Below are 15,731 nucleotides of genomic sequence, written 5' to 3' on the forward strand. Positions count from 1 at the left end.
CTGATGTCTACGCTTAGACCACTACAGCAGCACAGTTGCAACTTGGCAGTGTAGACACTTACTACGATGATGGGAGGGTTTCTCCCATTGGTGTAGTAAATCCACCTCCCTAAAAGGCAATAGCTAGATCACCAGAAGAATTCTTCCATGGATCTTGTGCTGTCTACCCTGGGAGTTTGGTTAACTGGGGGTTGGACTAGATGACCTCCAGAGGTCCCTTCCAACCCTGATATTCTATGATTCCAACTACGTTGCTCAGGGGTGTGATTTTTCACACCCACGGGCAATTTAGCTGGGTTGACCTAACTTTTTAGTGTAGCGATTTGAAGGTTAACAGGCAGCTCCTATCCCCGAGAGGGGGCAGAAGATCACCCAAAGGAACCTGTAGCTAAGTGGGCTAGGAGGCAATACTCCCACATCACCGGGGCGGAGCAGTCCAAGGGACCAGCCCTCCAGTTCAGCCCTTACACAGGGTGACCAGACAGCAAATGTGAAAAATCCGGACGGGGGGGGGGGCTGAAGGGGGGGTAATAGAAGCCCATATAAGAAAAAGTCCCCCAAAAGCGGGACTCTCCCTATAAAATCGGGACATCTGGTCACCCTACCTTTACAGGGGGCACAACCGACCAGCCAGCCCCTGCAGAGCTGGGTCCTGGCACCCAATCCCGCAGCGGCCCCAGTGTCCAGCACAAGGATCCAGCCCGCAGCAGCTGTCAGATCCCCGGCAGGTCGGTTCCCCCCAGCCGGGCAGGAAGCACGGATTCTCGCCCTTGCCTATGTGACCCCCCAGCCCGCCGAGCTCCAGCCAGCGGCAGCGCTGTTGCTTTAAGAGCAGATCCTCGCAGCCCCCTCCCGCCCCGGCAGCCGGAAGGGGGATGTGATGCAAAAAAAAGAAGGAAAAAAACCTCCCCGTGGAAGTTGGGAGCTCGGCGCCTGGACCCCGACTTGGCGCTGCGGGACGCGCTCCAAGGTAAGCGGGGGCGCCCGCAGCCCAGCCTCGCTGCCAGCCCCCGGCAGCTCTGCGAACCTTGCCGGGGCGAGCCCGCCGCCGGAGGCTAGTTTCCTCGGCGCCGGAGCGGAGCCGCAGCGCGCTGCTCCGGTTTCTGCTCCTCGCCGAGCCACCCGGCGGGCGCGGCGCGGGGCTCGCCCAGGGCTCTTGGGCTCCAGCCCAGCCTGCCCTGCGGGGGGCTCCCCGGTCCGGGCGGGCAGGGGTGGGAGGCTCCGGGGAAGCGGCGTCCCCCGCCTGGCTGGCTCCGGGCGCCCGGCTCCGGGCTCGGCGCTGTGCAGAGGGGCCCCGCGGCGCCAGGCTCAGCGCCGCTCGCTGGCGGCTGGACCGGCCCTGCCGCCGCTTGAACTCTGCCCCTGGCGGCCTCGGCGGGGGAGCCCGAGCCCCGCACCGCGGCCCCTCGTCTGCCGGGCTCTGGGTGTGAGCCGGCTGCCTGGGGGCGCCCTCGTGTGCGGGCTGAACGCCGCCGGGGAAGCCGTCGGCGGTACCAGCAGCTGGCGAAACCGCCCAGACCCGGCTCCCCAAGGCTGGTTACTCTGCGCCACCCGGTGAGGTGGGACCTAACTCACCTCGGCAGGTAGCCAGCGCAGGTACCGCGCTGCTGGGCTTCTCCGGTCGGCGCTGGGCAGCCTCACCCGGCGCACTTGTATCCTACCCATTGTACTGCCTCTGGGCCAGCAACAGCCGCCTAAGTCACACAGTTTGCACTGATCCTGCCTCCACCTAATGATACTGACAGTGACTCTGGGCATAAGAGGCACTTATTCTGCCGGGAGCCAAATTTAAGTGAAGACTCTTCCACAGCTAGGTGGACCTAGGCGTGTAGTTGATCAGGCCTTAGACTCTGCTCTGAAGTGTTAAGGAGTTGGGAATACTACACTGCTTTTTGGGGGGAGGGGTTAGGGTGTGTGTGTGACTCTGCCCTGCAGGATTAAGAGCGTATTAATTAGGCTAATTTAGTCAGACTACTGTAAAATTCTCAATTTACTCTCCGAATGTCAGCGACTTTAAGGCTGTCTCCCTGACATCAATATTGGGCAAAATAAAGTGACTGCTGACATGAGCCAGAGGGTCTCGACCTTTCCAGACTACTGTACCCCTTTCAACAGTCTGATTTCTCTTGCGGAGCCCCAAGTTTCACCTCACTTAAAAAGTACTTGCTTACAAAATCAGACATAAAAATACAGACGTGTCTCAGCCACACTATTTTTGAAAAATGGCTGACTTTCTCACTTTTACCATATAATTATAAAATAAATTGATTGGAATATAAATATTGTACTTGCATTTCAGTGAACATAGAGCAGTAAAAACAAGTCATTGTCTGTATGAAATTTGAGTTTGAACTGACTTCACTAGCGCTGTTTATGTAGCCTGTTGCAAAGCTAGGCAAATCTCTAGATGAGTTGATGTACCCCCTGGAAGACCTCAGCGTACCCCCAGGGCTACGTATACCCCGGTTGAGAACCATTGATATGAGCTATTAAGAGTTAAAAGATAGAAACACATTGGATGCCAGTCAGCATGGTTTCCCAGAAAACAGGTCTTGTCACACAAACTTGATATTGTTCTTTAACATGATTATGTCTGATTACTAAAGGTAACTGAGTTTCTGTAGTTTGTTTGGACTTCTGTAAGGCTTAGTACCGACTCCATTTTGATTAAAAAAATAGCACTGTACAAAATCAATATGGCGCATGTTAAAACCTAGCTAACTGATCCTGATGGCGATCACTCTCGTTACCGAGTGTGATCATCTTCCTTGGGAGTTTTGGATCCTCAGGTGGCTAATAAGGCTAACCCTTGAACCACAAGTTCTATTGCAATGAGGGTAGATGTTTTCAGGCTCAGCAGGAGGCTGGTGACCATGACTGGAAGTCAGTCTCTCCTTCCTTCTGTGCCTCTTGTCTTCTTCAGCTAGTCAGCAAGCAAGTTCAAAATGGAGGGGACCATCACATAGGATTTCACTCCATTTTAAGCGATCTTGGGCAGGTGTCTTCCAAGTGTCAGTGTCAATATTACACTTTTTTAGGTTGTCCTTCAGTAAGTCCTTATAACGCTTCTGTAGTCCACCCACATTACGGTACCCTTCTTTCAGCTGAGAGAACGGGACCTGTTTTGGGAGGCGATGGTCTGGCGTCCGGACAACTTGACCAATCCAGTGGAATTGCTGACGGATGATCATTGCCTTGATGCTGGTGGTCTTTGCCTCTTCCAGGACACTAATATTGGTGTGCCTGTCTTCCCGTCCAAATCCTAGGAATGCGTCTTTGCCCTCATTGGTTTTGACACTGTATCAGTGGTTGGTATCGGTGGGAGTCATCAATACCAGTTTGGGGAGCAAAATTACATGAATGGTGTGTGGAAGGGAGGGAAGATAATTCTAGCGTGCTGGGCACCAGTAGGTCCACGTTTCAGGGTGGCAGGACAGAACTGGAGGAGAGTGGGGAAGGATTTGGGATGGAAAATGGAGAAAAATGAAAGCTCTGCCCCTGCTCTTCTGGTTGCTAATGTCCCCTCCCCCCTTGTTCTCCTTCGTCCTGACACCCCATCTGTCGCTCTCCTGGATCTCTGTACCCTCCACTTCCTCTCCTGAATCCTAACACCTCCCCCACCCCCATTGGCCTCTCCTTGCTCTCTCAGATCCTGGCATTCCCCCACCCCATTTGCTCTCATGGATCCTGACAACTCCCCCACCGCCCTGATCCCCTGTCCTTCTCCCCCTCTCCCTTTATGGGGGCCTGCTTGCAGCGCTAAGTACCCAATCGTGGAGCCACCTGATCTACATGGTGCTGTGATGGGGCTTAACTTCCATCACCTGCAAAGCAAGGGAAAGAACCTAGTTAGTTATCCTCTGCCCCGGGGCCTGACTAACCGATTGCCTCCTGGACAGAGCCAGGCTATATAAGGAGCTGAGGGGAGAGATGCAGGAAGGAGGAGCTGTGGAGAATTCCTAGAGGAAGGTCTAGTAGTTGGGACTGGCTGTGGCCAGAAAGCAGAGCTGCCGGGGTAGGGCCCTATACTGGACAGGAGCCCCGTCCTGAGCTAGGGTCTGTGAGGACCAGGGAGGGAGAAATCTGCAAGGGGCAGAAAGGCAGTGTAGGTGGTACTTAGATTCCCAGCAGCAATGAAAAGCCTTGGGGGGTCAGTACCCTGACAAGGGAAAGAACTGAAGTCAAGTGCAGGAGGGGCAAAGGACCCCTTAGAGTTGAGCCCAGGAGGGATGAAGGACCATTGATAGAGCTGAACTCTGGCAGGGGACTGAACTTTTGTTTGGCTTGGCCAGAGGGCTGGGATACAGAAGACCCAGTGAGTGCAGAGAAGAGGCCTCTGGGACTTGTAATCACAGCTGAGACAGAGGCCACTGGAAGGGGTGTGAGAGGCAAAGTTCCTTGCAACACCAGGTCCGGGCAGGAGAGGACACTTCACAGCAGTGCCCCGCAAACTCTGGGGTGTGCCCCCCACGGGGGTACAGAGGAACGGGGTGTGTGTGTGTGTGTGTGTGCAGCAGGGCCAGGGCCAGGCCAGGCCGGGCCAGCCCCCATGGGGGATGGGGAGGGAGCGCCATGCTTCCAGCTCTGCCTCAACCCCAGTCAGCTCCTAGTCCTGCTCCGCTTCCAGGCCCAGCTCTGCCGTCATTCCCTGTCTGCCCTCAGACCAGCTTTGATCCCTGCCACAGCTCTGCTCTGTCCTCTGCGCCACACCCAGACCAGCTCTGCCCTCATCATTCCCTTTCCGCCTCCCGCCTCCAGCTCCTCTCCTGCCTCCAGCCCAAGCTCCGCTGCTGAGGACGCCTTGGCTGTGCCGTAATGGGGGGTGTTACTGGCAAGGGGGGGAGGTGTGACTGGGAAAGTTTGAGCACTATTGCTTTAGAGGTAAGGATGCGGGTTTACAGGTTGCAGTTAGGAGTCTGGGCCATGCTATTAACGTTTCAGTGGGATTATGTAATGGATGCAAATCTTCACTTGGTGGGTGCCATAGTTGCTAGGCACCAGGGCACTTTAGAGCTGCTGCCAGGCCAGTGCGGCTCCGGTGCAGGGATCTGGACTCTGTTGTGAGTCACGCACACGCAGAACTGTGGAGTGATTTCTGGACAGCGACAAGCAGCTGAGGCTGGCTGGTTTAAGCTGCGCGGCTCAGAGAGCAGAATGCTGCTGGTGCCTTGAGTGTGCTCAGCTCCGTCACTAATCCATGGTAACCGACAGGTGGGAGAACCAAGCTTTCTGGCTCAGGGACTCTCTCTGCCTCTGTGTTTGTATAGCATCCAGCACAACAGGACCCTGTCCACCACTGGGACCTTGGGTGCTACCAGAATATAAACCATTAATGATCATAATTAGCAGCATGCAAAGAGTTCTGCTGTGGCTGCTCCTGTGTATGAGAGTCACCAGAGATTGTGGAAATAGCCCCAGGTACAAGATAGAAAAGCAAGATATTGGGATAGTCAACCACAGGCCCTCGGCAATCTGCACTGAAAATCTCCAGCAAGGCCACTGAATTCTCTGACATCCTGGTGTAGGAGGCTGGAGGTTCTGTGGCAGCTCTGTTAGTTAATTAGAAATCTCCATGGTTTCATTTAAAATACGAAAATAAACGGTGCACTCAGTACAGCAATAGCAGAATTAGCTGTTACATTCCAGGTATTTGCGTATGAGGTGACTGGAGCAGTTCACGCTGCTCAGAGCTTCAGGCTTTCCTGAAGGCAGCATCATGTATATCAGTGACCTTCTGTCCATGTTTTCAAGGTTTTCTTCACAACCATGAGAGTGAGAAACTAGAGCTGGTTGAAATTTTTAGTTCAAAACTTTTTTTGACAAAATTTATTAAAAAATTTCAATTTTTTTTGTTGAAACTCAATTTCAAAACTTCATTTTTGTGGGTATGTCTTCCCCTTTCACCTCTTCTTTTTTCCCTGTATTATTTTTTCCACTGAAAGACTGATCAGAATTTGGGTTTTTCTTTCACTTTTTCTTTTCCTCGTGTTTCTTTTTGCCCCTCTGTGACTTCCAACATGTCTCCAACTTTGGAAGAATTACTGAGTTGCAAAAGGTAAAATGAGCTTCTGTAAGTCTAGCTCCTGATCATGTTTCTAAAGTTGTGATGTTTAGAAAGCCACAAAGTGGCCAAAGGAAAAATCAAAAAAAGAAAAAATGAAAAGTGAAAAAGAAAATGGAATCCTGGATGTCGTTCCTTTTAGTGCTCTCAGCAGCAAAATGGAAAAAACTGAAATGTTGAAAATTTCCAAAAAACCTCTCAGAAAACTTCAAAACAATTAAAAAAAAATTTTCCCTTTCAGACCATGTGAAAAAGTAACAACTTGGGGCATTTTACGTTATTTTGATAGCTTGTTTGTTTGTTTTTTTACTTTGTGACCACCCCGTTAGAAACATTCCCTATAAAATGAAAGTTGATTTGAGAGCTGAACTCTGCAGGAGATTCCTCAGCTGCATGATCAGAGAAGCGCTGAGGGCATGACTGCGTGCACTGGAATCAAAAAGGTTTCTTTGCTCTTCCTCTTGTTGCCTACTACTCCTGCCCTCCCGTTATAGTTTCATAGATGATAAAGACAGAAAAAACCATAATGATGATATAACCTGACCTCCTGTATAGCACAGGCCCATAGAACTGCCCCCCCCCCCCAAATTCCTAGAGCAGGTCTGTTAGGAAAACATTCACTCTTCTTTAAAATTGCCAGTGATGAGAGAATCCGCCATGACCCCTGGTTAATTACCCCTACTGTTTAAAAATTTGCATCTTCTTTCCAATCTGAATTTTCTAGCTTCAACTTCCAGCCACTGGAACTTGTTATACCTTTGTCTGCAGGAATGAAGAGCCCATTATAAAATATATGTTCCCCAGGTACTGACAGACTGATTAAGTCACCCCTTAACCTTCTCTTTGTTAGTCTCAAAGAGCTTGTGAAGAGCACCCCACACAAGACTGGAAGGAGTTACGGTGGCCAGGTGGGCTGATCAACTGCCCTGGCTCTATCTGGAGGAGGAGCCAGGAGCAGGGATTGATTAAATGAGGCTCAGCTGGTTGGGAACAGGAGGGGGCCCTAGAAAGCCCAGGAGTTGAGAGTAGAAGTGGGCTGTAGGCTGAAGTCACTCCCTGGGAGTAGGAAGGTGTGTTTGGGACTATAGAGGGTAGCCCACAGTTACTCTCTAGGAGCTGGGAGGTTGGCAAAACCAGAGAGGTGGGGAAGCCAGAAAGGTAGGAGAAAAGTAGCAAGGAATAGGGATGCAGACCTTGGCTGCTGACTAGAGGGCCCCTGAGCTGGAACCCGGAGTAGAGGGTTCCCCCGCCGGCTGGGCAGTGAATGGGAAGACTGCCTGAGCCCATTTGTCAGGAGAGACTTTGGTATCCCGGAAGGGGGATGCACAGACAGTGACCTGGCCGGGGCGCCTGGGGCAAGAGAGGGAGCGTGGCCTCAGAGTGTACAATAAGCAGCAGAGGGGGCATAAGTGCCGACTCCGTGGGTGCTCTGGGGCTGGAGCACACACAGGGAAAAACTAGCGGGTGCTCTGCACCCACCGGCAGCCAAGCTCCCTGCTCCTCACCTCCTTCTCCGCGCCCTAAGCTCACTGCGTCCCCGCTCCTCCCCCTCCCTCCTAGTGCTTTCCGCCCCCCCCCCCCCCGCCGCCTAACAGCTGTTTGGCGGTGCTTAGGATTTTTCGGGAGGGAGGGGGAGGAGTGGGAATGTGGCAAGCTCAGGGGAGGAGGCAGAGAAGAGGCAGGGCAGGGGCGGGGACTTGGTGGAATGGGGGCAGGAAGCGGGTGGGGCTGGGGTGGGAAAAGACAGAGACTGTGGGGAAGGAGTGGAATGGGGGTGGGGCAATGGCAGTGCAGGGGTAGGGGTGGGGTCGAGCACCCACCGGGCAAAGGGGAAGTTGGTGCTTATGGAAGGGGCCCACGGACCTTGAAGGAACTGATTCCCCAGAGGAGCCAGAAGGAGTCCCCTAGTGGTGAGTGGACCCTGTGCAGAGCTCAATCACCACATGATATGTTTCCTAATAATTCTTGTGGCTCTTCTCTGAACCCTCTCCAGTTTTTCAACTGTTCTCTTGACTTGTGAACACTAGAACTGGACACAGGATTTCAGCAATGGTGGCACCAGTACCAAATGTATAGGGTAAAATAACCTCTCTACTGCTTCTTGAGATTCCCCTTTTTGTACATCCGAGGACCACATTAGTCCTTTAGGCCACAGCATCTCACTGGGAGCTCATGTTCAGTTGATTATTCACCAGGAACCATCCAAGTCTTTTTCAGTGTCACTGGTTCCCAGGATAAAGTCTCTTATCCTGCAAGTATGGCCTGCATTCTTTACTTTTCCCTCTTGGGGTTCTGAGTTTGTTCTGTACTATTTGATATGCCCTTGTGAATTTCCCAGTTGCTGTTTATTTTCTGCCAGCCTTAGTGCTCGTCTATCCCCAGGTGGTTTGTATTGTGGCTGGTGTTACAGCCATTGTATAGTTATCTCTGCCAGCTGAAATATGAAGAACAGCAAGATCAGGCTCGTCGCGTCAGGAGGTGGGGTTGCAAGGAATTCTCCATGACTTCCCATCTTTGTAGAAGGGTTTTGTTTTCCTTGCTGGAGCTGCTCCTGTTCTGCTTAGCAGCTCCACAGGCTCAGACTGTAAGAGGGAGGAAAACATTCGCCTCTACTTAGCAGCTGTTTGTTTGTTTTGCGGAAAGTGTCCCTTTTACCTTGCAGTCGCCATGAATACCCACCTCCAAGCAGGATCATGCTCTTCAAAGCCTCTTTAAGGAATGCCAGGAATGTTGGGAGGGGGAGCAGGGAAGATAGCTCAGTGGTTTGAGCATTGGCCTGCTAAACCCAGGGTTGTGAGCCCAATCCTTAAGGGGGCCATTTAGGGATCTGGGGCAAGTATGGGGGATAGGTCTCTTCCAACCCTGATATTCTATGATTCTATAATAGTAACTCAGGAATCTATAAAATCACTTCACAGATCACAGCAAATAAGTCACTCCTGCAGGGAAGTCCGTTTCAAAAACCATGTATGAACTTGGAGGCAGAGATGGTTTTTGGAGGTCAAACTTCTCAGCTCATACCACATATCCTCTTTTAAACCTAACAGGTAAACCACAAAGAACCTGGAAATAAGTGAAATAACTGGTTAGGACAGAAATAACAAATGTGAGAATGAGCTAATTGTTATTAAGATGTACGTACATGTCATCCATACGTACAAACCTACCAGCCTGTGGAGTAAGTGGACCCTGACATTTTGTGGGTGAGGAAGCTAAGTTTGGACATAGGAGGGCTCAGGTGTTCAAGCTCTATAAAAGGGGTGGCCCACCATGTCAAGGAAGCTTCTTCGTTCTTAGTTTATTATCCTTTTGTTTATTAGTCTATGTTCTTAGTTGTAAGTTTGTCAGTTAAGTAAAACTCTAAATTAGTTTCTTTAGTCTCCTATAGCTCTTAGCTCTTTAGCTTCTCCTAAGCTCTGCACCTCCCACTCATTCCAAGACTATCAATGGCAAACCATCAGAAACAACTGCGAACAAATTAAACCACTAGGATGTCAAAAAGGAACATTACAACAGGCAGAGAAGCTCCCTGCCTGTGAATAAAGACAAAAGCCTGGTTCAGTGTAACACAGCCTGCAGAAAGTCACTCAGTATTCTTTTGCTGAGGAGACTTCTTGGGGAGCAGGGATTCTGGTTCCTGTGAAGTCCGCCACTTCTGCAATAGGCTGAACTCTGGGGAACAGAGACTTTACTTGATTAATAGTCAATTTTCTTATCTAATAGAGACCTAGGTTTGCATTTTAGAGTTTTGTTTTGTGTTGTAACCATTTGTTTCTACCACCCACTCTCTCTTGTTTCTTGTTAGCGCTCTATTCTTTCTTAATGAACCCAGAGGAGAGTGCTTGAGTGGCTGACAGGCTAGTGGGGTCCGGAAGCTGATACCCCGTCACCACAAGCAAGGCTTCCTCTCCCTAGAGGCAGGGGGTAACAAGGTGACTCAGTTCTGGGTACCCCGAGAACCATCACAGTAGCCCTTTATGTTGCTCTGTGATGGGGAGAGCTGCTTAATACCTTTCATACCCCAAAGCCTGGGCCGAGTTTTAGAGAGTCACGGGCCCTGCCAGGCAGCTCCCTGAAGACATTAGAAGGAAAAGCAGTCTGCTCTGGGAGCATGGTGGGAGGGCTTCCCCAAAACACAACCCCAGGAGGCTTGAAGTCAGAGCACAGAAGTTCAGGTATCCTGGTGGAGTCCTCCATGTGCTGGAGCAGCTTGGAGAATCGCATTGTTATAGCTGGAGAACAATGAGCAGTCAATTACCCAACCAGAATCCAGCCCTTCTGTGGTTCCCCCCATCACAATATTGGCTTTTGCCCCAAACCCTCTTGTCATGTATGCGTGACCAGTTCTTTGTGTTGAACAAAACCACAAAAGCAAAGGGATGAAACGTTAACCCTCCCACCCCCAAGTGAACTTCGTTTCTGTTCTGCCGCTAGAGGCAAAACGCACTGTCCACACACCCACCAAGCATCACAGCCCATGTCACAGCCTGAACTCTGCTTGGCGGGGAGGGCTGTGGACCTGGCATGTCCATGAAGGCAAAGTTAAGGTTATGATGTATAGTTTAGTGTATGGCAGTTGTGCTATTCACAGGTGAGGGGAGGCGGGGGCTGGGCAAGATGGGTTATGGATAGTAGTATAGAAGACCTATGTTCGTAGCCCAATGGAGAGGGTTCCCAACTAGGTCAGGAAAGCTGGGTTCTGTTCTTGCCTCTGCTACTGATTCCCTCTTTGACCTTGGGTACGTTCCTTCCCCTGGGCCTTTTCTTTACTCATAAAATAGAGATGATGAAACTCAGACCCCTTTCTAAAGTGCTTTGAAGCTGCAGATGAAAAGTCCTATATAAGGTGAAGTATTAGCAGTCAGATGATAGGGTCCACAATAAGCCCCTCTCTTATGAAGTTCTGTGACCACATAGCTGGCAGGAGCATCTGTGCTTTGTTCAACTCATGCATTAGCTTAACAGAAACTATTTACATTTCTCAAAGAAGAAACAATTTCCTCTCCAATTAACAGTCCGCTTCTGGGATCCTCGTAAGGGTCCCTTTCAGATAGGTCTCCAGCAGGTTAAGGTGTAGGACTGTATTTTCCATGTGTCTCTTTTTGTCTTTTGCTGTTCAGATTTTAAGTGCTGTGCCGTTAGAATGTCCCACATGGCCCCGACTGCCTGGCCAATGCCTAGGGGGAGAGCCAGGGCCTGTCTGCCCCCTGAGTCGCATTGGTGTAAAGAAATGGAGATACAACAGAGAGAAACCTGCACAAGTGAGATCTGAACCAGGCCAGGGTCCTTGAGCTAGCCAGGATCCAAACCATGTCTGGTTGGCTTTTAGCCATCAAAATCAAACATGAATTGTTCTCAGGAACAGAAGAGTAGCCACCCTAGTCTGTGGAGTACAGGTGTATGCTTCCCGTGGGCAGCCCCACTACGCAAACAGGCAGCGACCCTCTGCATTAGTAAAGGTTTCTGTGTGGCTTCCAAGGGTTGCTTCTGTAGAGGATGCTGCTGTAACTCAATCTGGAGGGGCTCTAGGGACTGGCACGTGACACTGAAACATACCTGTAGCTTAGTGCAGATGGGGAAAAGGAATCCCAGAGCTGCTAAGGATCCAGGCTCTGAAATTCAATCACTTGCTGCATCTTGGAGCAGGGATCCGTGACGGCGACTCGGCTCTCAGCGCTTGTCCTCTGTGCTTGGCAAGGGACAGTTGGCTGCTGCTCCCCAAGAGGAGATGATGGCATATAGACAAAGCAGTTTCTTACCATGCGGCTCCCACAGATCCACCCCACACATCCTCTCTCCCTGCTTGGCTGTGCTGGGGAGATAGTCAGAAAACAGAGGAGAGACTATTGTTTCTTAGCACAGAGGCTGCTGGCTGGGCTCCAGGCACAAGACCACAGTGGGTAGCTACTCTGCTTTACAATGCCTGCAGGTGCTAGGATTCCCTGGAAGAAGCCAAAGGCTAAATGATACAGTACTGGGAGAGCACCGTTTCCACATGTGCAAAGCAGGCCATTGTTTCTGCTGCTCTGACCTGCCATAGACACTCTGGGTGTGTCTACACTGCAATTAGACACCTGCGGCTGGCCCGTACCAGCTGACTTGGGGGCTCTGGTTGCCGCAGGTTTTTCATTGCATCCCAGACGTGCCCCGTGAAGCCACTGCTAATCCTTTGCTATGGAAATCCCCTCCTGCTTCTGTGATTCTGTGATAACATGATTTTGGTAATTAATTGATCTTTAACTATTCATGGTAAATAAGCCCAATGGCCTGCGATGGGATGTTAGATGGGGTGGGATCTGAGTTACTTCAGGGAATTCTTTCCTGGGTATCTGGCTGGTGAGTCTTGCCCATATGCTCAGGGTTTAGCTGATCACCATATTTGGGGTCGGGAAGGAATTTTCCTCCAGGGCAGATTGGCAGAGGCCCTGGAGGTTTTTCGCCTTTCTCTGTAGCGTGGGGCACGGGTTACTTGCTGGAGGATTCTCTGCTCCTTGAAATCTTTAAACCATGATTTGAGGACTTCAGTAGCTCAGACACAGGTGAGAGGTTTTTTGCAGGAGCGGGTGGGTGAGATTCTGTGGCTTGCGTTGTGCAGGAGGTCGGACTAGATGATCATAATGGTCCTTTCTGACCTTAGTATCTAGTATCTAACTGGATCCCACGGCAACGCTTTTTCTTAGTGCAGAACCCTCCCCACCGAGCTCTTTTCACTCAAGTGAATGGCACAGTCCTTCTTGCCTGCCCCCTGCACAAACCAACCCACAGTTGTTGGGTGACTGGCTTTAAAATGGGTGGGAGGGGCCCTAGGGGGATTTCAAGGGAGAGAAAACACACTTTCACTTGCGACTGCCCCTCCTTGCTCTCTGCTCCTCACCCTGCTCTGCACTGTCTGTGGCCAGGGGTCTTCACTAGGATGTGAAAAAAACGTTTCAGAAATGCTCACGGAGGCTCAGCCAGCCACGCACGGGGGTTTGGCAGGCACAGCCTGGCACACAGCTGGCAGCAGAAGCACTGAGCAGCTGCAGTGTGTGTCTTGCCGTGTCTAGTGCTGGTGGAAGGTGGCAGCTGGACCCTGTTGGTGAATGAAGTTCTCTGTTTATCTGCAGGGAAGCAGTAGGGCAAGGTTCCCATGTACCCTACCATGCTAGCGGCCTCAGCCCTGACTGGGGTGGGGAGACTTCTTTTAAGGGCTCCAGGAGCAGGTCAGTTTCCATGGCCAAGGAGAATTTCTCTCTGGGTTGGGCTGACAGTGTCTTCCCAATTATCACGAGAAAACCATCGGACATGTTTGAAGGAGCAGTGCTGTGAGACCTCGGCAAACTCTTGTGTTTCAGCTGATGGAGTCAGGAAAATCGCTCCAGAAAAGAATGTGATTCTCTGACTTTGCAAGTTGTGGGGGCAGAGACTATGCACTTGCACCCAGGTCTTTGCCAATGCTTGAGATAGGGTGAGAAGCAGAGGGAATACCTGGAATTAGTGTATGGGTCTCATATGAGCTCTGGATCACTGACCGTGCCTGTGCATGATATTAGAATTCCCAATGGGCTCCAATCAGAATTTGATATTTGTTTCTGTGATATCACTTGTTTTCTATTAAGGCCATCTTCATCAGCTGTTAACGTTCTTCTGAGATGAGACGGTGTGCCTGATAGCATTCATCCTTGGCCCAGGCCTGATTGGCTTCCCTGGCACCATACGTACGTGCTTGTTTTGAATCCAAGTTACTCCAGAAGGTCTATCACTCTGAGTTTGCTTCGTCTTTCTCTCTGTACAGAGCCCTAACCAGAAAAATTGTCTGTGAGGAGAGAAGTGAATTTCCTTCATCCCTCCTGCCAATATTATTGCTACCCTGGTCTTGGAGAGAGCAGAGAGACCGTGGAAGTACATGTAAGATCAAATGGCAGCGACTGAAACTGGCAAAAGAAAAGCGCTGCCATCCTTTGGCAAAACATGACTATTGTCTGGGAATGGTGAATTGGTGCTTTGATGACAAGCCTCCTATAGGACCTTATGTAGATGTTTCAGACACGGCTCTGCCCTGCTTGTCCCTGATTCTCAGAGACTAGATGTAGGATGAAGAGCACGTTGCAATGCGCCAATGAGAAGCAGATGGTAGATGGTTTTCATTCATGTCATGGCTTTTCTGTGGGTTGCTGAGACTGGGAATGAGACAAAACTGTTCCTGATGTTCTTGCACAGTTCCATAGTGTGCTCCCTCTGGGCAATGTCCAGTGAACTAATTTGATCAAAGCTATAGATGTTTCCTTTGCTCCCAAGTGTCTGGCACCCATTAGGGGGGTCTAACTCCCAGGCTGGGAGACCTGCAGATACCTCAGGGGCAACAGAGGGCCGCTCTTGATCCTGTACTTGGTCTAAACACCACTCGTCAAGAGGTATTTTGTCCTGTTGTACTTCACAGACTGCTTCAACTTGCCAGGCAGCCTGTATTCCTTTCTGTAGCTTCTGGCAGGAGGCAGGATTGTAAGTTAACATTTCTGATGCTTCTGAATAGCCTCAGCTTTCCACGAGGAGAAACTCGCATCTATTTGAAAAACTGCAACAAGGAACTTTTTTTCTCCAGACTGTTCAATAAATGTTAGTGGGGTTGCTGTCCTAATAGTTATTCTGGGTGACCCAGGCGACTGGTTCTCAACCAGGGGTACATGTACTCTTGGGGGTACACAGAGGTCTTCCAGGGGGTACATTAACTCATCTAGATATTTGCCTAGTTTTACAACAGACTACGTGAAAAGCACTAGTGAAGTCAGTACAAACTAAAATTTCATAGAGACAGTGACTTGTTTGTACTGCTTTATATATACTGAAATGTTAGTACAATATTTATATTCCAGTGGATTTATTTGGATTTATTATGGTAAAAATGAGAAAGTCAGCAATTTTTCAGTAACAGTGTGGCTGTGACACTTTTATGTTTTTACGTCTGATTTTGTAAGCAAGTAGTTTTTAAGTGAGATGAAACTTGGGGGTCCGCAAGACATCAGACTCCTGAAAGGGGTACAGTAGTCTGGACGGGTTGAGAGAGACTGACCCTGGCTACCCTCTGGTTCCCCTGTGTATGAACCCCTATACTGGTGAACTGGACAGAAGCAAGGAACGGTTTAAATACCACCTGAGTAATGGTTGGATGACTGTGGAGCAGCATTGCCAGGTTGAAGGCAGGAGGAGGTGCCTCGTGACAAGCCTGGGCTGCTGTGAGAAGTAAACTCCCTTGCATTAGACCTGCATGTTGTATATTGCACAGCAGTTGTGAAACCACACAGGAAAGTAACTGCCTATGGCTGGGAATGGAAGGCACAGAGCCACTCTGAGAGCAAGTCCCCCTGTTCATAGCAGAGCAGTTAGAGGAGGGAAGTTTGGAGAATATGTTGTGACGACAGGCTGTAGTTTGTGTTTACTTTGTAAGGTCAAAGTGTATTTGTCCTGAATGAACTAATGGAACTGGATGAAATGCAGTCACACGCTGCAGGAAATGTTTAGAGTGTTTTCTGGAACTGCTTGATTTGTGCCGTGAAAAACACAGGGTTTGCTACTGATTAATCAGCAGGGCTTGTGCTTGATTTTTTCTGAAACCATGAAGACCTGTGGCAGTCCCATGACTGCTCAGCCGCAGTCAAACCAGGCCCTGGCAAAGTCTGCCTAGGTGCTTGAC

At 50.2% G+C, this 15,731-nt stretch overlaps 1 protein-coding gene across 1 annotated transcript in view; it reads left to right on the forward strand.

Moving 5' to 3' along the window:
- The first annotated feature begins 835 nt into the window (after positions 1 to 835).
- LOC311531922 (discoidin domain-containing receptor 2-like) overlaps positions 836 to 15,731 on the forward strand; it is a 158,844-nt gene continuing 143,948 nt past the window's right edge. Inside the window, exon 1 of the mRNA XM_084649782.1 lies at positions 836 to 970. Coding sequence (XP_084505908.1) covers positions 881 to 970 — 90 coding nt within the window. The 5' untranslated portion in view covers positions 836 to 880. The remainder of the gene's footprint in view (positions 971 to 15,731) is intronic.

Source organism: Lepidochelys olivacea, assembly GCF_965140295.1.
Source record: "Lepidochelys olivacea isolate rLepOli2 genome assembly, chromosome: 16".
In the NCBI taxonomy this organism is placed as follows: Eukaryota; Metazoa; Chordata; order Testudines; family Cheloniidae; genus Lepidochelys; species Lepidochelys olivacea.